This window comes from Microcaecilia unicolor, chromosome 11 (assembly GCF_901765095.1).
Source record: "Microcaecilia unicolor chromosome 11, aMicUni1.1, whole genome shotgun sequence".
Classification (NCBI taxonomy): domain Eukaryota; kingdom Metazoa; phylum Chordata; class Amphibia; order Gymnophiona; family Siphonopidae; genus Microcaecilia; species Microcaecilia unicolor.
The window spans coordinates 12,737,778-12,763,444 of record NC_044041.1 but is presented as its reverse complement, the minus strand read 5'-3'; the positions used below and the strand labels follow the sequence as shown (position 1 = coordinate 12,763,444).

Genomic DNA, 25,667 nt, shown 5'->3' with positions numbered 1-25,667 from the left:
AATCAGTGATATGGTTCAAAACTTTATTTTCAGAGATTCGCCGGACACAGACTGTGTTTCGCCCACAAAGGCTGCGTCAGGGGCTAATAGTCCAAGCAGGACATGAGATTGAAACGTAAAAAACCAGCAGGGTGCTTTCCTCAATCAAGGTGAGGACATCAGCTCAATACACAGGGTAAGTCTGGTCGCATCTCTCAGCTGCTGGACTATTAGCCCCTGACGCAGCCCTTGTGTGCGAAACACAGTCTGTGTCGGGCGAATCTCTGAAAATAAAGTTTTGGACCATATCACTGATTGATCTGCTTTGTTTGTCTCCCTGCTTGAAATCCAGGACTGAGTTTTGAGTGGCCGCCCTCCACTTCAGCTGTCATATCAAACCAAACTGTTTGATGGTCACTGCTGCCCAGGTGGGCACCCACTCGGACATTTGACACACTCCCCATTTGTGAGCACCAGATCCAGCGTCGCTCCCTCCTTCATGGATTCCGTCACCATTTGTCTGAGCAGAGCACTTTGAAAAGCATCCACAATCTCTCTACTTCTTTCCGATTCCGCAGATGGAACCTTCCAATCTACATCCGGCAGATTGAAATCTCCCAGCAACAGCACCTCTCTCTTCTTTCCCAACTTTCGAATATCTGCGATCAGATCTTTATCTAGTTCCTCCAATTGTGTCGGGGGTCAGTAGACAACACCCACGTGGACAGAGGTTCTATCATCTCTTTTTAAGGTGATCCATATCGCTTCTTCCTTTCCCCAGGCCCCTGTCATTTCAGTCGCTGCGATATCATATCTCACATACAGAGCTACTCCTCCACCTTTACGACCATCTCTATCCTTCCTAAATAGATTATAGCCCGGTAAGTTTGCATCCCATTCATGGGAACCATTGAGCCATGTCTCCGTGATTGCAACAGGGGCGTAGCTACGTAGGGCCACGAGGGCCTGGGCCCCCATAGATTTGGTCCTGGACCCCCCTGCCGATGACCCTCTTGACCCCCCTCCCGCCGTCGCCGTGGGCTACCTTTGCTGGCGGGGGACCCCAACCCCCATCAGCCGAGGTCCTCTTGCTTCCTGCGGAAGGCTTCGTTCTGTTTCTGACATCCTGCACGTTGTATGTGCAGGATGTCAGACTCACTGAAACAGAACGAAGCCTTGCGTGGGAAGCAAGAGGACCTCGGCTGGCAGGGATTGGGGTCCCTCGCCAGCAAAGGTAGGCGACGACGGTGGCGGAGGGTTGGCAGTGGGAGGTGGGGTCGAGAGGGTCGTCGGCGGGGAGGGCAAAGTTGGTAGAGGCATCAGTGGGTCGGCTGCACCGGGGGGGGGGGGGGGGGGGGGCTAAAATGTGCCCCCTCCCCTGGGCTCTGGACCCCCTTCCCGCCGAAGTCTGGCTACGCCCCTGGATTGCGACAACGTCTAAGTCTGCCTCTAACATCAGGGCTTGAAGGTCATGAACTTCGATTTCCATCTACATTTCAGTGGAATTTTTATCTTCTGGTTAGTTTTTTGTCTAGTCTCACTTCCTCCTGTGTTGGTAAGAAGAGATTTGCTAAGATTGTTGTTTTCATTGCTTTCTTTTCTACTGACGCATCTTGTCTTTAGCTTTAGCTGGGGGTGACCACTTGAAGTGAACTGCCTCCATATGCCACCCCCACCTTCTAGTTTAAATGCCTAGAAATTGTCTGAATTTCTCCCCAAGGATTTTTTTTTCCTGCCACAGTGAAATGCAGACCATCGTTACAATATAGTCTTTTGTTTTTCCATGTATTGCCCCATCCTCCTATGTACCTAAATCCTTCTTGGTGACACCAGGCTTTGAGCCAGCTATTGAAATTCTCAGTACTTTGCAATCTTTTCTCTCCCTTTCCAAAGGTAGGTAGTACTTCAGAGAAAGCTATTGTTTGTATCAAAGGTTTTAACCCCTCTCCCAGCTCCTGAAAAGCTCTCTGCGTGGCAAGTGGGGTATTACTGGACAAGTCATTTGTTCCCAGGTGGATAACAACATCAGTGTTGGACTCCTTAGTTTCTTCTCTGATCATAGAGATTATTTGCTCGGTACTCCTGGTAGCTGAGGAGCCTGGAAGACGTTTCACTTTGCAGGGCCCCTTGAACTGTGTTTCAAAGTTAATGCAATTTGTAATGCCATACCCCTCCGAGAAAAACTGCACTGGCTCCCAATCAAAGAATGTATTGCTTTCAAAAGCTGCACCCTGGTTCATAAAATTATCTACGGCGAAGCCCCGGGATACATGACAGACCTCATAGACCTACCAACCAGAAACACAACAGGATCAACACGAACATACCTAAATCTCCACTACCCAAGCTGCAAAGGACTCAAATACAAATCAACCTATGCATCCAGCTTCTCCTACATAAGCACTCAACTGTGGAATGCATTACCAAAAGCCGTGAAAACAACCTATAACCACCTAAACTTCCGGAAATCATTAAAAACTATCCTGTTCAAAAAGGCATAACCCTACCGACCCAACTTAAATGCCTGAACCCTGCAACACAACAAAACCAAAGCTCGAAATGGACATATATTAACTCTTCCTCTCTACGATTCCCTAATGTGTCTGCACACACGAACCTTATTCTACAACAACATTACTGTATTTGTTCATAACCGGAATTGGTGAACGTCTGTACGGTACTATGTAAGCCACATTGAGCCTGCAAATAGGTGGGAAAATGTGGGATACAAATGTAACAAATAAATAAATAAATATTCAAATTTAGCTTCGACTAATTTTAATATTTCACTTATCTTTATAAAGAAAAAAGAAATGTCCTTAACGGAAAAGATGCCAGAGAGGGGCTGGATTGTCTGACCTGCATGTTTCCCTACTAATTGTCAAGGACTAATCCCCCGTCTTACCCAATTAGGGGATTAGGCCTTGAAACAGCATTAGTAGTGAAACGTGCAGGTCGGACAATCCAGCCCCTGACTGGCACCTTTTCCGTTAAGGAAATTTCTTTATAAACATAAGTAAAATATTAAAATTTGTTGAAGCTAAATATGGTATTACAAATTGCACTATGAATGTAAACATTTAAGAACTTTAAAATAATAGTATTGTTTGGCCGATGAGGAGGTGAGGTGGGTGCTGTCGTTCTCGGTTGATTAATATATATATATATATATATATATATATATATATATATATATATATATATATATATGCTTTTCGATGATATTTGGATTGTTTGAATCATGCTGCATTTGAGTACTTATGGCTACATACATGACAGATTCTTGGGTTGAAAGAGACTCAAAAGGTGGCTCTAACTGGGTGGGGGGTACTTACGTCTGCTTTCGTTGATCACTTAAGTGCACAGAAATGTGGCAGAAATTCTGCTCTCTCCCTTTCAAATTTCAATGGATTGTGGTGGTCTGATGTAGGAGCTAGTGGTAGGGGCTGACCCTGGACACCTCACAGTGGATGAACATCTGATCCCGAATTCCAATAGTGCCTGACGGTATTGAAATCTCCGTCTTCGCTCCCTGGCACTGAGAGCCTGCTCAATAATGCCCCCCCGTTTACTGCCATCCTTAACTACCTTCCTGCCCGGCTTTACGCTTGACTTGAGCACCCGGGTCGTCTACCTCATAGCTGGATGTGAGGTACATAAGTAATGCCACACTGGGAAAAGACCAAGGGTCCATCGAGCCCAGCAGCCAATCCAGGCCAAGGGCACCTGGTGAGCTTCCCAAACGTACAAACATTCTATACATGTTATTCCTGGAATTGTGGATTTTTCCCAAGTCCATTTAGTAGCGATTTATGGACTTGTCCTTTAGGAAACCGTGTAACCCCTTTTTAAACTCTGCCAAGCTAACTGCCTTCACCACATTCTCCGGCAACGAATTCCAGAGTTTAATTATGCTTTGGGTGAAGAAACATTTTCTCTGATTTGTTTTAAATTTACTACACTGTAGTTTCATCGCATGCCCCCTAGTCCTAGTATTTTTGGAAAGCGTGAACAGACGCTTCACATCCACCTGTTCCATTCCACTCATTATTTTAGGTAAGTTTGGCAGAAACAGAGGAACGTCTCTGTCCTACACTAACAGTACTGATGATTCAACCTCTCAGGGAACTGATTGTGACTGGAAATGACAACATGGGTTCACTGGTCCTGTCTCAAGGCTTTGCCAACTGAAATCTTCAATCTCAGTTAAGTGGTGTTATGGTTTAGGAACCAGTTGCCATGGCAGACAGGAACTGAAGTTCTTGCCTCCCTTCCTGCTTTTTTTTTGTTGGTGGGGGGGGGGGGGGGGGGGGAATGAGTCACACCCTGCCCTGCCTCCTTTACTCATGTCTGGACCGGCAAGGCAAACCTTCCCCCTCTCCCTGGCTGCCAGTCAGCGTTTCCTTTGAAGAAACCGTGGTTCGGGCATCTACTGTTTGGAACAGAAGTTTTGCAAGTCTGTCAGCAGTATCTCAGCCTTTATCTATATTTATAGCGTCTGTGTAGACGCCATGACTGCTTTAGAGCATCCATTAAATAAACTCTTGGGAAATTATTAGAGAAAAATCCATTGTGCACAGTATCAGTTTCCTTGTCTGTATATAGAAACGTACCCACCGCTTGGGAGTTGAACAGAACAACGGAAGAGACCAGAGTAGGGGAATGTCACATTCATGATACGAAGGCCCTACGACTCGGAACCTAAACTGCCAAATCCTCATCCCTATGTCAAAAGATTGCACCCCCCCCCCCCTGTGTACGTGTACTTTCCACATACATGATAGAATACATGTGCATAACAGTGTGCTTGTAAGAGTGTGTGAATAATAGGCATAGGCACGGTCAAAAAGCGCTTCATTCATTTTGGGAATTTTCTGCAATTTTTGTGATTCTGGGGTATTTATTTTCAGTTTGATTCACATATTTGCTTTAAGAAGAATTATTTAATGCACACAAATTAGTGGTATGTGTGTTAATTCATAAGTTAATGCACATTAAATTGATTTTCTATTTTACCGGAGTGGCGGGAACATCGGGCACCGATCCTGCCTGTTTGGCGATCACACGTGATTACACTACTCTCTCTGGAGTGGCGAGATGAGGAAGGTATTTCTTTGGATAAAGGGCAATGCTTTTTGGTCCACTCTACACCCCGCAGCCACCTCCTGAACTAAATGGACATTGGTCGAACCTGTACTCTGTGATGCTTTGTGTTAAGGAGGGGGTGGGGGATAAGGCACAGTGCGATACATAGCGAGGTTGAGTTGAGATACACTGCGTCATTGTCAGTAACTGTTTTTGGAACTCAATAAACAGATTTATAAATAAATTGACTTTGTGTGTACTAATGGAACAATTCTAGAACTTGGCGCCAAGATGTAGGAATTACAATGGGCCACGTTAGACGTTAGAGTCAATTCAGTAACGGCTTCAGGGCATGCCTAGGCCCTTAGAGAATACCATTACAAAGAAACACTGGCATGCTGAAATATGGGCGCATCCACTTGCGACAGGTCAGTGTCTGATGGAAATTGGCATGCCTACGTGCACCATGCAATGTACGTAAGTATTGCCGTACTGAGAAAGACCAAAGGTCCATCGAGCCCAGCATCCTGTTTCCAACAGTGGCCAATCCAGGTCACAAATACCTGGCAGAAACCCAAAGAGAAGCAACATTCCATATAGAATTGCAAAGAATAGCAGATTCTAGAATTCTAAAGAATAACAAGATTCCATGCAGAATTTCATAGCAACATTCCATGTAGAACCCCAAAGAGTAGCAAGATTCTAGAATTCTAAAGAACAACAAGATTCCATGCAGAATTTCAAAGTGTAGCAACATTCCATGTAGAACCCCAAAGAGTAGCAACATTCCATTCAGAATCCCAAGTACATAAGTACATAAGTATTGCCACACTGGGACAGACCAAAGGTCCATCGAGCCCAGCATCCTGTGTCCAACAGTGGCCAATCAAGGTCACAAATACCTGGCACGCATGCGACTGATAGTATTCTACAAGTTGGGCGTGCCATTTGGTGACACCTCCCTCACAGTTACACACTAAGAACCAGATCCAGTAAACGGATGCCCAGCACTTCTATCAAGACACACTGGCAGGGGCCCTCCCCACCTGCACAATCTAGCCCCCCCCCCCCCCCAAAAAAAACCTCAGTGGGTCCTCGCTGGGCCTACCTTGAAGGGCCCTGGTGGTCTAGTGGCCTCTTTGGGGGCAGGAAAGAACCCACTCTTTCCTGGCCGCTGCTCTGTCTGGCACTGCCACATCTTCAAAATGGCTGCTGAGAATTCCTGCGGCAGGGGCCCAACGACCCTTTCTGCTAGGGGGCCCAGATCACTGTCCGTCTGCCCCTGCACTCCGGGTTGACCACCCTTGATTCCCACCCCGAATCTGGGCACTAGGATGAAACCAGGTGTAACCCCTGGCACCCAACTGGTATTCTATAGAACACTGCGTACAAATTTCTGGAATGCCCCAAATCATCCATTCCAGCCCCTCCTTTTGGGATGCACATCATGGGATTTGGCTGCACAGTTTAAGAGAATAGTGCGCAGTGACGTGTGCGAAAATCCAAATTTTGATTGTTAACGCCCAATTATTACCTTTGCATGCGCATCTCAGGATTGCATCCCTGAAAGGCAGATAAACCGCTAATTATTGGTGCCTCCAACGCACCTAAGCACTATTATCCTATAACATAATCAATAAAATAATGAGTGGAGTGGAAAAGATAGATATGGAGCGTCTGTTTACGCTTTCCAAAAATACAAGGACAAGGGGGCATGCGATGAAGCTGGAGTGCAGTAAGTTAAAAACAAATAAGAGAAACTTTTTCTTTACTCAGCGTGTAATTCGACTCTGGAATTCGTTGCCGGAGAATGTGGTTAAGGCGGTTAGCTTAGCGGAGTTTAAGAAAGGTTTGGACGGCTTCCTGAAGGAAAAGGCCATAGAATGTTATTAAAGGAACGTAGGGAAAAATCCACTATTCCTGGGACAAGCAGTACAAAATGCTTTGCTCCGTGGATCTTGTCGGGTGATTGTGACCTGGATGGGCCACTGTCGGAGACAGGGTGCTGGGCTAGATGGACCTTTGGTCTGTCCCAGTGTGGCGATGCTTATGTCTTACGTCTAATGCACTTTGCCCTTAATATTTGGTGCCAAGTTGTAGAGATTTAATTATCGAACTGAACACACATCCCTAGTGAGTGAAAGTGTGTTCCCCTCCCCCCCTCCCATCTACATTGCTGAGCTGTCAGTTATCATTTATTTATTTATTGCACTTGTATCCCACATTATCCCACCTCTTTGCAGGCTCAATGTGGCTTACAATACATCATGGGTACTGGAAATAGGAGTGCATATACATTAGGTGGTGAATTATATAATGGTGTTAAAGCAAAAGACATTATAAGACAGTGTTAGAAGTTCAGAAGATTATACATTTGCATGTTAATCTTTGTATCATCATCCCTGACTCTAATTTCTCCCTCTGTATCTGCCCCAAGCAGGCTTGAATTCTGCAAAGTTTCAACTCCTCCCCCCCCCCCCCCCCCCCCCACTTGTTGGGAAAAGTATCCCTTTCCTCCGATCCTCTCCACTTCATATCATGACCCTTTTCTAAGTTTAATGGTATAGGACAAGCTGCCTTTTTGCATTTTACTGCAGCCTGTGGAATGCTTCTATGACACCCTCCCTTTCCTGTTTTTCCTTCATTTTCAGTTTCTGAAGGCAATCCTGGGCAGGCAGTAAGGTCGGGAGACTTAAACGGCAAGTGCATACAGGATTTCCCAAAGTACATATTGCACGTTGGAAGTTTTGAGCTGTTCGGCTGAATAGTCTCTTCTCTATCGTAACACTGAAGTTGTGTTCTGCTTTCTATTTGGTTACATAAATTGCCTTGACATGTGCCCAGGGTCAGCGGAATAGCAAATCTCAACAAACGATAATCATAAGTGCCGTCTCTGTGGGTGCAGCAGGTATTTAACCCCCCCCCCACAATATTTATTTGTTACATTTGTATCCCACATTTCCTCCCCTTTTTGCAGGCTCAATGTGGCTTACATAGGACCGTCAAAGGCGTTTGCGCAGTCGGTGGATAACAAATACAAAGTTGTATAGTGATCGTTTGAGGTATAAGTGGAGGGTCGGAATGGATGAAGATTGCGTGTTGTCCTGTTCGATCATAGTCATATTGTGTTGGTAGGTGAAGAGGGTTACGTGGGGTCGTTGGGGTAGGCCTTTTTGAAGAGGTTGGTTTTTAGTGATTTCCTGAAGTTCAAGTGGTCATGGATTGTTTTCACAGCTTTTAGGAGCCTGTTCCATAGTTGTGCACTTATGTAGGAGAAGCTGGCTGCGTAAGTTGTTTTGTATTTCAGTCCTTTGCAATTTGGGTAGTGTAGGTTTAGGTAGGATCTTGACGATCTGACTTTGTTTCTTCTTGGTAAGTCTACGAGGTCTGTCAATGAGCAAACCCCTTTACTTTGACCAGAGATCATTCACTTGCGTTCACTTTAGCAAACTCTCGCATAAGTGCAAATCACACAGAGGTAGCCCCACCAGAATGCGTCGGGTGGGGTGCCGCCATTTTGAGAATATCATTGCCAAAGGTAGGAGGCGTCTGTATCACTCCTGCCTCATGAAGAGGTACAGGATTTGGGGGGGGGGGGTCTGGGTGAAGGTCAGGTGGGGGCATCCTCTCTACACACCAGAGACTTTTTTTTCTTCAAAATTTGAGGTCAGGCGGGGACAGGGGTGGGGCTGGGAAGAAAGGGTGCCACTAGACACCAGAGAATTTTGGGGTGTTTTTTTTAAGTCGGGGGGGGGGGGGGGGGGGTGAGGAGTAATGGGTGGGGCATGCCCTAGACACCAGAGATTGTTCGGAGGGGGGGGGGTCAGGTCAGGTGAATGCCACTAGACGCCAGGGTTGTTCGGGGTTGGGACAGGACAGGACAGGATGAGTCCCATACAAAATACCATGGCATACTTGCCTGCAGCTTTTTATTTTTTAAATGTCACCCTTCCTGTCAGTGCCTGAGCCAATCACCGCTCAGGCACCGACAGGAAGGTGACATTAATCAATGAGCTACGCACTACTCCTGTGATTTTAATGATCTCGTTTAGACTACTGCAATCTGCTTCTTGCTGGCCTCCCACTTAGTCACCTCTCCCCTCTCCAGTCGGTTCAAAACTCTGCTGCCCGTCTCGTCTTCCACCAGGGTCGCTTTACTCATACTACCCCTCTCCTCAAGACCCTTCACTGGCTCCCTATCCGTTTTCGCATCCTGTTCAAACTTCTTCTACTAACCTATAAATGTACTCACTCTGCTGCTCCCCAGTATCTCTCCACACTCGTCCTTCCCTACACCCCTTCCCGTGCACGCCGCTCCATGGATAAATCCTTCTTATCTGTTCCCTTCTCCACTACTGCCAACTCCAGACTTCGCGCCTTCTGTCTCGCTGCACCCTACGCCTGGAATAAACTTCCTGAGCCCCTACGTCTTGCCCCATCCTTGGCCACCTTTAAATCTAGACTGAAAGCCCACCTCTTTAACATTGCTTTTGACTCGTAACCACTTGTAACCACTCGCCTCCACCTACCCTCCTCTCTTCCTTCCCATTCACATTAATTGATTCGATTTGCTTACTTTATTTATTTTTTGTCTAATAGATTGTAAGCTCTTTGAGCAGGGACTGTCTTTCTTCTATGTTTGTGCAGCGCTGCGTACGCCTTGTAGTGCTATAGAAGTGATAAATAGTAGGTTAGTAGTCTCTTGTAACCAGAGCTAATATTGTGATGTCATAATGCCTCAGTCCACCAATAAGAGCCAACCTCATCAGTGATGTCACAATGGCTTGATTGTCCTATACTTGGCTCACTTTTATTACATAGCTCTTTGAGCAGGGACTGTCTTTCTTCTATGTTTGTGCAGCGCTGCGTACGCCTTGTAGTGCTATAGAAGTGATAAATAGTAGGTTAGTAGTCTCTTGTAACCAGAGCTAATGTTGTGATGTCATAATGCCTCAGGCCACCAATAAGAGCCAACCTCATCAGTGATGTCACAATGGCTTGATTGTCCTATACTTGGCTCACTTTTATTACATAGCTCTTTGAGCAGGGACTGTCTTTCTTCTATGTTTGTGCAGCGCTGCGTACGCCTTGTAGCGCTATAGAAATGCTAAATAGTAGTAGTAGTAGTAGTAGTAGTAGTAGTAGTAGTAGTGATTTTAATGCAGCAGTAATTTGCATGCTCATTGATTATAGCATGCCTCGTTTTTTTGGTTTTTTTTTTTTTTTTGCGGTATTTTGTGGCTCTACTATGAGACTTGCTGCATCTGCCTCTTAGTGACAACATGGAAATAGCTGTGCTCTGCTGTCACCATGGGCTGTGACTGTGATAAACTAGACACCTGTCTGAATTTACACACAGTAAATGCAAAGCCCACAGGAGTTCCAACAGAAATGTGGTTCTGAATTAGGTATGCGCCTTTTTAAAAACTAGTTTTTGATAGAAAACTTACTGCTTGTGAAAGGCGAAAGCCTGACAGCACTGGATGCCGAACTCCAGTATGTATGAATAGCAAACGCTAAAATCAGTCACTGATCAGAACACAGAGGCAGCCCAATTCTGCAACGGGACAGCCAAGTTCAGTTTCTCAACCCTCTCCCAAAGGCAGTTTTTAGGACGACCACAATAAATACACCTGAAGTGGCATGACAGGAATGCAAGGGGGTGGGGGGGATTGAGGAAAGTAGGAAGACCCGATTGCTGCCAACCATATTAAGAAAATAGCACAGGACAATGTCTGAGGAGAACAGAGAGGGGCTATGGTTATATTGTCCGAGGGCCTGAGTATGGGAAGGTCTCTGAGCTTCTCTCCAGTCATGGCTTTCTGGATAAACCTGCTGAACCCTCCCTCCCCCCACCCCATATGTCATCTTTTTAGGTTCTGCTTGTTGCCAACAGGGAAGTCCCAGACCCTTGCGCAGTGTCTCACCAACTCATCGCCACATGTCCTGACAAAAGTGTGTAGGAAACGCAACTAAATGACAAAGAAGATTTCACTAAGCTTAAAACTCTTCAATGCCTTTCTTAAAGGATTTCAGCTGGATTTAGCTTGGGCTGATCAAGAATAACAGCCCAGCCTCGTTTTGGCATTCAGCATTTCACCAGTTTTCTCCGAGGGCTGAAAACGGAGGATACTTGTTTCAGGACAAACCTCTGCCTTGTTGACGGGATTCATCTCCTTAGGGAAAGGGAATGGGGCTTGATATACCGCCTTTCTGAGCTTTTTGCAACTACATTCAAAGCGGTTTACATATATTCAGGTACTTATTTTGTACCAGGGGCAATGGAGGGTTAAGTGACTTGCCCAGAGTCACAAGGAGCTGCAGTGGGAATCGAACCCAGGTCCCCAGGATCAGAGTCCATTGCACTAAACTCTAGGCTCCTTAAACTAAGACATGTCCAGAACACAGACGCTGTGGCAGTGCGGTGCAATTTCCCATGTGCACAGAGACTGGTCGATGGACCGTAGGCTGCTCAGAGGCAGCCTCTCAGCTGGTGTGGATAGCGCACAGTTATAAGGAAGCCTGTACTGCGGCAAGATACAGAAATATTTCCTATCGTTTTGGGTGCCACAGGCTTGATTAAAAGGAATTTTCAAGCACACCTGGATAGGTTGCCTATACAACATTACTAGATCAGGGGTTCCCAAACCTGTCCTGGGGGAACCCCAGCCAGCCAGGTTTTCTGGATCTTCATATTGAATATGCATGAGAGAAATTTGCATGCAGTAGAAGCAGTGCATGCAAATCAATCTTATGAATATTCTTGCAGATAACTTATGAACTAAATCAATCTCATGAATATTCTTATGAACTTATATATTTGTTGCATTACATTTTACGAAGCCCAGAAGGAAGCTCTCTCGGACACCATGGAAGTACTAAGGCCACCTGGTTGGACACACAGGATGTCCCATCGATTACTCTGTTACTTAGTTACTGTCACAGTATATACAAACTAGTTCAGCTGGGGACACTGCCCTTGGAATCATAGCTGGCACCGCTGTGAGGAAACTCTTGTGGTCAGAGGGGTGAGGGAAAGGGAGGGAGAGGAAGCTTGCACTGCCAGGGGGTTCCTCCCTCCCCACTGAGTTGCTGGAAGGAAGCTTATAGGAACCTAATGGTTAATGCCTCCTCTCAGTTCCCTTCTCCACCACTGCCAACTCCAGGCTCCGCTCATTCTGCCTTGCCTCACCCTTTGCCTGGAACAATCTTCCTCAACCCCTACGCCAAGCCCCCTCCCTACCCATCTTCAAATCTCTGCTTAAAACTCACCTCTTCAATGCTGCTTTCGGCACCTAACCTTTAAGAATTATAGTATTCCTATCAGACGGACTCTATACTTGTTTTTAGATTGTACACCTGTCTTGTAGATTGTAAGCTTCTGGAGCAGGGACTGTCCTTCCATGTTAAATTGTACAGCGCTGCGTAACCCTGGTAGCGCTTTAGAAATTACTACTACTACTATTTAGCATTTCTATAGCGCTACAAGGCATACGCAGCGCTGCACAAACATAGAAGAAAGACAGTCCCTGCTCAAAGAGCTATGTAATAAAAGTGAGCCAAGTATAGGACAATCAAGCCATTGTGACATTACTGATGAGGTTGGCTCTTATTGGTGGACTGAGGCATTATGACATCACAACATTAGCTCTGGTTACAAGAGACTACTAACCTACTATTTATCACTTCTATAGCGCTACAAGGCGTACGCAGCGCTGCACAAACATAGAAGAAAGACAGTCCCTGCTCAAAGAGCTATGTAATAAAAGTGAGCCAAGTATAGGACAATCAAGCCATTGTGACATTACTGATGAGGTTGGCTCTTATTGGTGGACTGAGGCATTATGACATCACAACATTAGCTCTGGTTACAAGAGACTACTAACCTACTATTTATCACTTCTATAGCGCTACAAGGCGTACGCAGCGCTGCACAAACATAGAAGAAAGACAGTCCCTGCTCAAAGAGCTTACAATCTAGTAGACAAAAAATAAAGTAAACAAATCAAAATCAATTAATGTGTACAGGAAGGAGGAGAGGAGGGTAGGTGGAGGCGAGTGGTTACGAGTCAAAAGCAATGTTAAAGAGGTGGGCTTTCAGTCTAGATTTAAAGGTGGCCAAGGATGGGGCAAGACGTAGGGGCTCAGGAAGTTTATTCCAGGCGTAGGGTGCAGCGAGACAGAAGACGCGAAGTCTGGAGTTGGCAGTAGCGGAGAAGGGAACAGATAAAAAGGATTTATCCATGGAGCGGAGTGCACGGGAAGGGATGTAGGGAAGGACGAGTGTGGAGAGAAATGTCAAGTAGTAGTAGTAGTAATGCAGTGGGCTGAGAACCCGGGGAACTGGGTTCAGTTCCTGCTGCAGCTCCTTATAGTCCAGGTAAGTCACTTAACTCACCACTGCCCCAAGTTAAAAAAAAAAAGAAATTGTGATTCCACCAGGGACAGAGAAAGTACCTGCTTATAATAAACTTTGGTTGTACCACAGAAAGCCATTATATCAAATCTGTGACCCCCCCCCCCCCTGAACCTTTACGTAGTAGATGATGACAGAAAAAGACCAATCTACAGTTTACAATGATATTTTACCTGAGTGCGCTGGCAGTCCGTGGCTCAGTCCGTTCTCGCTGCACGGGTGTGGAGCTTCTGTGCAGAGGTCCAGGAACCGTGGAAGATCTGGGCGGTCCATCTGTTCTCTCCTGTCTTGAAGGCAGAACAGGGGCCGAGATTTGCCTTGGGAACTCTGTCCTGTTGGTCGCATCCCCAGAGGCAGGTCTGTCTGTCTTCCCCGGTGAGGGATCGGCGCCTGTCAGAGCCCGCTTCTCTGCTCCACGAGGAGATTCTGAGGTTCGATAAGGGCTCAACCCCTCCGACCAGCGCTGGCGTCCTGGGCTGGGGGCTTGCGCACTTTTAGCAATAGCATACGGTGAGGTCTTTGGAACTGGATACCCCAGAGCTCTGTTCTGCTGCAGCCGGTGAGCTGCCAAGGAAAAGGATTACAACGTTAATGTGAAGAATATTCAACCTTATACAAAGTTGCAGCATTTCCCTGGCAACAAATGCAGAGCTGCACAGAGCTCAGGTTGAAAGACGTTTTCCTGAGCGGCTACTGTTTCTCTATCATAGGACCTGCCCAACCTTTAGCCTAAGGCGCCTATGGATAAATCCATGTACTCACAGACAGAAGAACATCTGCAGGGATCGTGCTTATCCAGGTAATGTTCCAGAGTGTCCCATCCTCCACCTACTCGCACCATGACATGACTCCTCAGAACCTGCCAAGCACCAAAAGAGCCAGAACAGAATCACTGGACCAGAGCTTGGAAACGCACAAGGAACCTACTATCACTAGATCAGGGCTGTTGCAAGGATAAATCTTAGAGAAACCTTCGACTTCCTCCCAATCAATCACGATCACCCCAACACTCCCTCCCAGAATCATCTGAGTAAATGGGCAATTTGAAATTTCCCACCGTCCCTACTGTAAAAGTACTTCCTATTCCTTGAATGTCTTCGTTTTTTTTTTTCTTTTTTGTTGGTTTGTTTCTTTTTGCTTTCGAGCGTGTGTCGTTGTCAGAGCCTATTGATTTGCTTTAACTGCAGTTTCTTTTTGGCGCTCCCCCACCCCACCCCAAATGCAGCTGCCCTAGGCTCTGCCTAGTGTCTCCTAATAGTCGGACGAGCCCTGTTCCTGCTATGAATCACCAGCAGCACCATCTTCTCAAGTATGCACCCTCTCCTTCTCATCCCCAGGCCCCACTGGCATTGACTGACTCAAGTTAACTGTAAGAGGGTCATTTTAGGAACCACTGGAGGCAGCTGACGCCTGCTCAAGGCTGGAGTTTGAGCCGAGTATGGCTAGACTTGCCATTTACATGTGTATTTTCTAAAATACCCGCAATTATACATGTTGCATACAGCTGGTTTCAAGCAAGTGTAAAGTTCGCATTCTCAATCCAGACACAATTTCTACAGGCTTTATTCTAGTGCTTTATAAAGATGTATAGACACTTAACAGGCTAAACTTTCTTTAGTCACCTTACTTTCTAACCTATCTATATGTTCCATCTTTGCTTATACCCTTCGCTGTCAATTAAAATGTTCTATTACGTACTGTTTGACATTGTAAGTAGCATACTATGCCCAGTGTGTTTTTTTCTAGCAAAAAAGGTGCAGATACTCAAATGCGAGGCCACCCTTCAGGGGTGGGGGTAATCACTGAGGGACCCTCCCCACAGTAGCCAAGCCCCCTGCAACCAGTCACAGAATCTAGGACAAGGCAGAATTGGTGTCTAGAGCCTGAGCTCTTTCATTAAAAGTTGGGGTCCATGGGTCAATTTTAGCAGACAGTGGAAAAGGTGCCAGTACTGAGCACCCCCAAGTATCCCCTCAAAAAAGCCCTGATTATGCTGGTATTGTTATTTGAATATTTTTACTGTTGTAATTGCCTATTGCTCATGTTTGATCTACTCTTACTGTACATCGCCTTGAATGAATTCCTTCAAAAAGGCAGTAAATAAATCCTAATAAATAAGTAAAACATTGGTGCCTTCCTGCAATATTAAGAGAGTGGTGGATGCTTGGAATGCCCTCCCGCGGGAGGTGGTGGAGATGAAAACGGTAACGGAATTCAAAAATGCATGGGATAAGCATAAAGGAATCCTGTTCAGAAGGAATGGATCCTCAGAAGCTTAGCGGAGATTGGGTGGCAGAGTCATGGGGGGGGGGGGGGGGGAGGCAGGGCTGGTGGTTGGGAGGCGGGGCTAGTGCTGGGCAAGACTTCTACGGTCTAGACCTGAAAATGACAGATACAAATCAAGGTAAGGTATACACAAAAAGTAGCACATGTGAGTTTATCTTGTTGGGCAGACTGGATGGACCATGCAGGTCTTTCTCTGCCGTCATCTACTATGTTACTATGTTAACCTTGGTGCTCTCCATATGCTGGTTGTGTGTGTTGTGGGGATGCAGTCAGACTTTTCATTCTCTACATGGCATAATCACCACACTGTACAAAACACACCAGCTCTGCCACCTCATCCAGTCACATGTTAGCACAAACCACAAGGTCTTTCTGTGCTCCTGTCGCCCTGAAGAGGGCAGCACTAGGACAGCACAAAGTGGCTGAGCTGAGAAAGGAAGGAGACCAAGAGGAAGCAAAAGGAATTCGCTCACTGATTGAATATTTTAACACCCAACAGAAAGGACTTAACAAGGATCTGGGGTTCCTAGCCCATTATAAACCATAAAGCTGTATGTCTCTGTTGATCACCCCACCCCTCACCTATCCACACCCATCCTGTTAGAATATCAATGATATGCTTTGATGTCCCCATGCATACCTCCGACCCACCCCCATCCTCCCACCCTGTCAGACTGTCATAGTAATGCTTGAATGTTTTCACTTATATACACTGTCAGCTAGCACATTTGCTTATTTCCGATCTGAGGAAGAAGGGCAACCTTCGAAAGCTAATCAAGAAATGTATTAAGTTATGTCCAATAAAAAAGGTATCATCTTATTTTCTTTTCCATGTTTTATTTTGTTTGATTTCTATAGATTCTACATGGAATGTTGCTATTCCACTAGCAACATTCCATGTAGAAGTCGGCCCTTGTAGATCACCAATGTGGCCGCGCAGGCTTCTGCTTCTGTGAGTCTGACGTCCTGCACGTACGTGCAGGACGTCAGACTCACAGAAACAGAAGCCTGCGCAGCCTTCTACATGGAATGTTGCTAGTGGAATAGCAACATTCCATGTAGAATCTCCAATAGTAGTAACATTCCATGTAGAATCTCCAATGGTATCTATTTTACTGTCATAGTAATGCTTGAATGTTTTCACTTATATACACTGTCAGCTAGCACATTTGCTTATTTCCGATCTGAGGAAGAAGGGCAACCTTCGAAAGCTAATCAAGAAAAGTATTAAGTTATGTCCAATAAAAAAGGTATCATCTTATTTTCTTTTCCATGTTTTATTTTGTTTGATTTCTATTGATAGCTCATTGGACACAAAGCAGCAAAGAAACTTTTTGTGCATGATGCCAGTCACTTCCGTGGGGGGGGGGGGGGGGGGGGGGTCCAGGTCCTCTCTCTCTCCCTCTTGACGGCTTATTTAATAATGAACTAAGCAGGTCACTTTGCTCCCTGATTCTAATGTCTTTCTGACCTGCTTCTTTCATTTCCTCTGCACACTGGTTGGGGTATCAGTTACTGGAAATTTGAACAGCTGACAGCAGACAGGTATTATATAGACATGTTGTGGCTAGGATCTACCAAACTCCCCCCCCCCCCCCAAACCAAGAAGCGACATCTACCCTTCAATGGACTCAGTATTGAAGATCTGAGACCTCGCAGTTCATTATTTTCTAAACAATGGGGTTGGAAAATTCAGTGATGTCAAATCTGCGAACCTCAGCGATGACAAGGAAAGGATGTCTGGCGACAGCGGACCTGTGACAGTCCTAGATTTATTGAGTGTGGCCATTATTTAAATCATAGTTTATAAACAATTTTCTGGGGCAGAGAAATGAGTTAACATTCCAAAGCCCAGGCAAAATATTCTGGAATTTATAAATAACTCAGTTTTCTAGCGCTCAGAGAAAAAGGTGACGCTCTAGAGCAGATTTGAGAAATTATGGATTCCAGGCGATGGATGCAACCTGAGACTTAATATGTCCAGGAGGCTTACAAGAAGACAAAACAGAAAACAGAGGCTGCCCCTCCTGCACTAGAGCAGTGGCATCACTAGACAAAAGGATTTTGAGGGGGCGGCAACCCCAGGTATTGGGGGAGGCATATCATAGCCCTCCCTCCCACCTTCAACTTGTCTATACAAGATACTTTAAGAAGTCTCAAAAACCTTAGAAACTCATTTAGCCAGTTTCAACCATCCAGTAAAAAAAAAAAAACAGGTATTATTTGATAGCATCATTCAATTAATTCTTCCATATGGGAGTGAAGTCTGGAAACTAGAGGATGTGATGGAATTTCAGTATAAACCCATCACTCCCTGTTCTGTTACATCAGTGGTTCTCAAAACTGGTTCTGGAGGCACCCCAACCAGTCAGGTTTTCAGGGTATCCACAATGAATATTCATGAGAGATTTGCATGAGGTGGATGCATGCAAATCTCTGACATAGTAACATAGTAGATGACGGCAGAGAAAGACCTGCACGGTCCATCCAGTCTGCCCAACAAGATAAACTCATATGTACTACTTTATGTGTATACCTGACCTTGATTTGTATCTGCCATTTTCAGGGCACAGACCGTAGAAGTCTGCCCAGCACTAGCCCCGCCTCCCAACCACTAGCCCTGCCTCCCACCACTGGCTCTGCCACCCAATCTCCGCTATGCTTCTGAGGATCCATTCCTTCCGAACAGGATTCCTTTATGTTTATCCCACGCATGTTTGAATTCCGTTACCGTTTTCATCTCCACCACCTCCCGCGGGAGGGCATTCCAAGTGTCCACCACTCTCTCAGTGAAAAAATACTTCCTGACATTTTTCTTGAGTCTGCCCCCCTTCAATCTCATTTCATGTCCTCTCGTTCTACCGCCTTCCCATCTCCGGAAAAGGTTTGTTTGCGGATTAATACCTTTCAAACAGTAACCTGTTCCGGGCAGAGAAGAAGCATGGAACGAACGGACGACAGGCGCGCGCGGCATCCCCCCCCCCCCCCCCCAGCGGCGTGCACCCGGGGCGGACTGCGCCCACCGCCCCCCCCCCTAGGAACGCCACTGGGCTGGGGTGCCTCCAGGACCAGGTTTGGGAACTACTGTGTTACACACTCCACATTCCCAACTATGTAGCCTTTATAACTCAGCCTCCAAAAATATATATTACAACTGTAATGTCAACTTGGGAGCACACTCAGCTTCCATTGGTAATTGTCTATTGCTCATGTTTGATTTATTCTTTGATCTATTTTTATTGCACACCACCTTGAGTGAATTCCTTCAAAAAGGCAGTAAGGGGTCCTTTTACTAAGGTGGGCTGAAAAATGGCCTGCAGTAGTGTAGGCATGTGTTTTGGGCGCCCGCAGATCCATTTTTCAAAGCGCCTGCAAAAAAGGCCTTTTAAAAAAAATTTTCTCGAAAATGGAAGTGCGGCAAAAACAAAATTGGCGCACGTCCATTTTGGGGCTGAGACCATACCGCCAGCCATTGATCTCGTGGTAAAATCTCACGCGGTAACCGGGTGGTAATGACCTGCGCGCGTCCGATACGTGCGTCTGAAAATAAAAATTATTTTTCGGAGGCGCGCCAAAAATGAAATTACCACAAGAGCCACGCGGTGGCTGGGCCGTAACTCCATTTTGGGGCGTGCTGGGCCTGCGTAGATGCTTATGCGGTTTAGTAAAAGGGCCCCTAAATAAATCCTAATGAATAAATAAGCTGGGTCTTAAAGCCTACTTCCTTTCGCTTGCTTTCAGTGATTAAGGCATGGGAGCAGCAGGAAGATCAGTCATGTCAGGAAGGATGCTGTGGTTAACATGGTTATTTCAGTCCTTTCCACATTTATAAATTTCACGGAAAGCTCTCTGATATTCTTAAGGATGGACAACGTAGCAAATTTTAAAACTTTAAACATAAACCAGGGGCGTAGCCAGACAGCCAATTTTAGGTGGGCCTGAGTCCAAGGTGGGTGAGCACAGAATTCACCCCCCCCCCCCTCCACGCACACACACACCAATACCTGGTCCCCCTCTGCTCTGCTTTGCTCCGCTCTCTGCTCTTAGTCTCTTCTGCAAGCCCAAAATATTAAATACCTGAGCAGGAAGGTATCTAGCTGAAGATTTCCTCCGCTCAGGCAGTCAGCCCTCTTCCAAAGAGCAGCCAGGAGCTTTTTTCTCGAGCTGGCTGATGCCAAGGCCAGCAGTCTGTGCACGCGTGAAAACTAAGCATGTGCAGAGGGGCTGCTGCTGGTGTCAGCTCGAGGCAAGTGTTGTCAGCTGCCGTTTGGAAGAGAACCGGCTGCCTCAGGAGGAGAAAGTTTTCAGCTGGCGGGGTTTGAGGATCTCAGCCAGCCATAGCAAGAGTGCCACAATTCTGGGTGGGCCTGAGTCCAAATATGGTGGGCCCTGGCCCACTCATAGCTACGCCACTGACTTAAATGGGAACCAAACAAACTGACTGACCACAGCTCTATATGAAAGCGGTAAGACCAATGGTTACATTTAGGGTTGGGATGGAAAGAATTCTTTATACTGTTGCATGCACAGCGGGTCCTTTTTCACCTTCCCATCGATTACAGCTGGGGGCGCTATTGGGCCAGTAAGTGGTAGTTTAATGGACCTCTGGTCTTTCACTTCAACCCATTATACAGCTATGAAACCAGCCAAGCAGCCACCGCTTATGACTATTAAGAGAGAAAGAATTACACGCTTTCAGTTATTTCCACTAAATCTTTACTTTGTGATGATGGGGGGAGTAACAAAGCTGTAGCGGAGAAGGGTCCTGGTGTACCAGCCACTTGGAAAATGAGCCGAGACTTACTCTGACAAAGATAAGCAGGTTGCTGTCTCCCACTCTGTATTTGCCCTCAGAGACTTTGATCATTGGGAACTGGGAGGGGCAGGAGCAGCGACCCAGGATCTCACGTACCTGTAGGGAGAGAAAAAGATGAAGACGGTCAGAACCTGCAGAACTGGGCACAGAACGGGCCCAACAGGCTGCAAAGATTGAGAACAGCGTACCCTGCTGGAGACAAGGTGCTGTGTTGTCTTCTCACTGCAATGTGAACGGAGGGGAAGACCTCTATCCTCCCAACTTCAGATTCAATACCTGGATGTTTCCAGAGACAGAAAACTCCGGAACATGGTTCCTCCCCATGAGCTCCACCTGCATATAACTACAAAATATCACCTGGATACAGGGCTCCAACTTAGTGTAAACCGCTCAGAGCAAGACAAGAATCCAGGCTGGCCTCTAGACAGAGCCTCTGGACCAAGTTGACCCTACAACCCTCCTCTGGGTTTTTTTCTTGTTCTCCTGTGCAGGGACGTCAAGAGACTGAGCCAGGCCTGGGGCAGGGCTGCCGCCCTCCCCCCCCCCCCCCCCCCCGATCATTGCCACTGCCAGTGGCAATGATCAGGGGGGAGGGGCGGCAGCCCTGTCACCCCCCTCCCCAGGATCGCCGCTGTTGCCCCCCCTCCGGGCTGGTGGGGATCCCAAGGCCCCGCCAGCAGAAGAAGTCTTCCTCCAGCACTGCTCTTCACTCTGCCCAATGCCTGCCCCTGCTTTTTCTCTCAGCGCATACTTGGTTTCAAAACTGAGCATTCGCGATCTGAGGGGAAAAGGAGCTGCTTGGCAAGCAATGGGCAGAACGAAGAGCAGAGCTGGAGGAAGACCTGCAGTGTCTGATCCTCCGGGTCCTCCCCAGCCTCCAAGGGGGGCCCATCACCAGAGTTTTCTCTCTCCTGCTCCTGTTAGGATGTGATCAACCGGGTCCTGTCAGGAGCAGGAGAGAGAGAGAGACCCCGGTGCTAGGCCCCCCTTGGAGGCCCAGGCCCAGGGAATTTTGGCCCCCCTGCCCCCCTCCTGGCAGCCCTCCTTCTGTGTGTCTGTGCAGAATGATCTCACGTAATTCAGAAGGAAGATTATTCCCAGGGACAGACTGAGAGTGGTCTGGGCCACTGGGCATTGAGGACCATTTGCCCCCCCCCCCTCCGGTTCTGTTGCCTTCCTCTCCCCCTTCCACTGAGTTTATTCTTTAGTCCTGCAGCTAAATTGGCCATCTGCTGCTGACACTGGAACTTCCCTCTGCCGTAGCTCGCGCTTGTGGAAGAAGGAAGTGATGTCAGAAGGGGGCAGGCCACGGCAGAGGAAAGTTCTAGCATCAGCAGCAGATAGTTGATTTAGCTTCCGGTGCCCCCGCCTGTGAAGGGGGAGGGGTTCGGGGATGGGAACGCAGGAGAAGACAGGGTTGTCCAGGTTGCAAAGGAGAGAGAATGATGTTGCACATTGGACACGTGGGAGGGAAGCACCGAGTCCCTCCACAAACCTGGGCCCTCGGGCAGTACCCGGTTGTCCGTATGGTCAGTCTGTCCTTGATTGTTCCAATGGTGAACAGCTAAAAGAATCTGCAAATAGATTTTGCAAATAAAATCTTAAAGGTAGCATCCATACTCAATACAGATGTTTCACTAAGGAGAAATTAGACCTTACCTGCTAATTTTTTTTCCTTTAGTCCCTCCGGTCCAACCCAGGGTTGGACTGTTGGGTTGTGCACGCCTTCCAGCAGGTGGAGATTGAGAAACTTCTGACTCTAGAGAGCCACTAAGAGCCCTGGTCATGTGACCCTAGCCTCAGTATTTTCTCAGTCTCCAGCAGGCGGTAGGAGGTGAGCAGGGCCGCCGAGAGACTAGGCCAGGCCCGTGGCAATGCAGCCCTGCTGCTGCCGCCCCCATTGCTCCCCCCCGCCACTGCCATCCCCCATCGCTCCTCCTGCTGCTGCCACCCCCTGTCGCTCCCCCCCGCCGCTGCAGTCCGCAGTCTCACCTGGCTGTCTCCATGGCTCCGGGCCCCCTGCATTCAAGGCAGCAGTCGCAGATCCGCCTCTCTTCTGGCCTTCCCTCCCTGTGACCCGCCCTCATCTGATGTAACTTCCGGTTTCTGCGAGGGCGGGACACAGGGAGGGAAGGCCCGAAGGGAGGCAATCTGTGACTGCCACTTCGAATGCAGGGGGCCCAGAGCCGAGCAGGCAGGCAGGTGAGACCGGGAACTGCAGCGCCGGCGGCCTGGGCCCGGGGAATTTTGTCCCCCCTGCCCCCCCTCCCGGCGGCCCTGGAGGTGAGCCCATTACTCTCTTTCTTTCTCTACTTAAAATAAAAAAATAATAATTTCCCTTCTGTGCCTGGGGAATCCAGTATAGAGGCTAGGAAGAGAGCAATTTTTTTCCTCTCCAGCCTCTGGGGTGTTAAACTCGGGGGTCCCGGGTCCCTCCCCCACTTCCTTCCCATCTTCCTATGGTGCAGGGAAGGGCTAACCCTTTCAGAGGAAAGGTGTTTAGCCTTTGGGAAAGGCAGCCACTTTCTTTTTTTATCGGGGGGGGGGGGGGGGAAGCACCATTTGTTACCGTTTCCATTTAAGTGTTTCATCTTCCTTAGCTCAAACTTAGCTTGTAAGCTCTTAGCTGCAGGGTCATTTCAACCACATCATTCAGCTCATCCAGCTGACATTGCTATATATAAATAGTGCTTATTAATTATGAATATTATTAATTCCCTGTGCCAGTGCTCCTGTACACAGAGGTCTGCCAGCGATACCTGCCATTAGATGAGAAACACAAGCTAGCTTATCCCAGGCTGCCGTCACCTTTTCACTTTCATTACTAGAGGAACTCAGCTATTTAATTAGCAATGACCCCAGTCTCAGCTTTCTACTGCATCCCAGAGCGTCTGTGCCTGGCATTCGATATTTAGGAATATGACAAGGATAGAGGTACACAGGCTAAAACTTAGGGGGCTCCTTTAACGAGGTCCCAACATAGGAGCCAACTCAGTGGAAATTAACCCTCCCTGGACACAGTCAAGGAGTTTGCTCAATATTTGGAGTGTTCAAGCACCCACAGTGCTGACTCCTATGGTCCCAAATGTAGGCGATTCAGACTAGAGAATGACACGGGGACAAAGTTTGTCCCTGTCCTCGCTCCGCCCCTGTGGATTCTGTCTCCATCCCCACCCCATCCCCGCCGGCCCCGTCTCTGTCCCCACCCCATCCTCGCAGGTTCTGTCCCCATCTGCAGAAGCTTTGAACACTTATGATTTTATATTGAAATCTTTTTATTAAAGTTTAAAAGGAACAATATGCTGTGCAACTGTTGTTTAGAAATCAGAAATAGAAAACAATGAGCAACTATAATAACCCCCCCCCCCCCCACCACCACCACCAGCAATGTCTTTCTCTTGTTCGTCTCCATTACCACTATGGCCAGTTGCTTTTTAAGTGGTGAAACGGGAAGATCACAATCTCATCCTCCAAATATCTTGAAGGGCCATGACTCCAGGGCTTATCTAATCCAGCAACGTGCCGCGTCCTATGTGGATATTACCGTTTCATGTACTCTAACTCACAGCCAGCAGGGGCGGATACAATTTGGGAACATACTTCTGAAAATTTCAAAAGCATGAACATTAGGTTTTTTGAAAAATGCATGTGCACCAAATAACAGATTGAATTGGATTTCCTTTTAAAATTGGAGTAAACTCAGAACCCACATTCCCTTTTAAAATTAGAGTAACTTAAGCACACAGTTTCCCTTTTAAAATTAGAGTAACTTAAGCACGCACATTCTCTTTTAAAATTAGAGTAACTTAAGCACGAAGGTTCCCTTTTAAAATTAGAGTAACTTAAGCACTCAAAATCCCTTTTAAAATTAGAGCAACTTCAGCACTCACGATCCCTTTTAAAATTAGAGTAACTTAAGCAAACACATTCTCTTTTGAAATGAGAGTAACTTAAGCACGCACATTCTCTTTTAAAATTAGAGTAACTTAAGCACGCAGGTTCCCTTTTAAAATTAGAGTAACTGGGGGGGGGGGGGTCACGTGATGCAGCTGAGTTTGGAGGTTGTGTTCTCTTCGAGCTCCTCGGTCCCCTCTCCTCTCGAGCGTCTTTGTGATATGATCTTTGGATTTTTTTCCCTCTTTGTGGCGGACGATAGAGTACCCCAATACTTACGGACAAATACCTTTTGAAATCTGGGGTGGAAATGACTTCTAAAAGTGCTAAAAAAGACAGTGCTAAGGCGCGCTCTGTGGCAGCGGGTGAAAACAAGATGGCAGACAAACCCCGCAATTACTGACGCACTAATTGAAAAATTTACAGCGGCAGTGGTATCAGCGTTGGGCACAAGACTAGATGGGACTAAATCCAGCATGCAGGGGCTTTTTCGAGCAGCGGCGGACTTCAATGTCAGAGTGACTGAATTAGAATCCAGAATCAGCGCCACGGAGGATGATGCCAATGGAGTTTTGGAGGAACTTGCGAGACTTAAGAAAGAAGTGGCGGGCTGTGCTAACAAGATGGATGATCTGGAAAACAGGGCGCGCCGCAATAATATCCGAGTGGTGGGTCTCCCGGAGACGGTGAAGGAAAGAGACATTAAGCAGTAGCTAGAGAAATGGTTCACGGAGTCGCTGTTGACTGATTCATCGTTGGGCCCTCTTCAGAGAGAGCGTGCACATCGAATAGGAAGACAAGTGGAAGGTGCGACCAGGCCGCATGTTGTGGTGGCACGGATCTTGAATTTTTTTTTTAATTATTTATTTAAATTTTCCAATACATCACCACTTAAAGTGAATATGCAATCGGCATTATTTAACATTAGGAAACAAAAATAGTAAGTATATATCTTTACAGCCCGTTTGTCCACAAGTTAAAGAAATTTGATTCCAAGATTAAGGAAATTCAAAAAAAAGAAAGAGAAAAAAAAATACAAAAATTAATAATCAATAGATGCTTCCTCTGGTTCAGACCCCAGCCTGCTAAATTAGGGAAGGTTTACTATATTCACATCAACTCTTGCATCAATAAACTCTTTCAACTGTTTTGGATCTACAAACTGAAAATGTTTACCCTCAAGCATCACAT

The 25,667-nt window shown here is 46.8% G+C and overlaps 1 protein-coding gene across 1 annotated transcript in view; it reads right to left on the bottom strand.

Moving 5' to 3' along the window:
• The window catches only part of LOC115480141 (GAS2-like protein 2), a 96,180-nt gene that overhangs the window by 9,361 nt on the left and 61,152 nt on the right, over positions 1–25,667 (bottom strand). The window contains exons 3-5 of the mRNA XM_030218622.1: positions 20,571–20,678; positions 14,243–14,339; positions 13,654–14,044 (exon numbers count right to left, since the gene is read on the bottom strand). Of these exons, the coding sequence (XP_030074482.1) occupies positions 13,654–14,044; positions 14,243–14,339; positions 20,571–20,678 (596 nt within the window). The remainder of the gene's footprint in view (positions 1–13,653; positions 14,045–14,242; positions 14,340–20,570; positions 20,679–25,667) is intronic.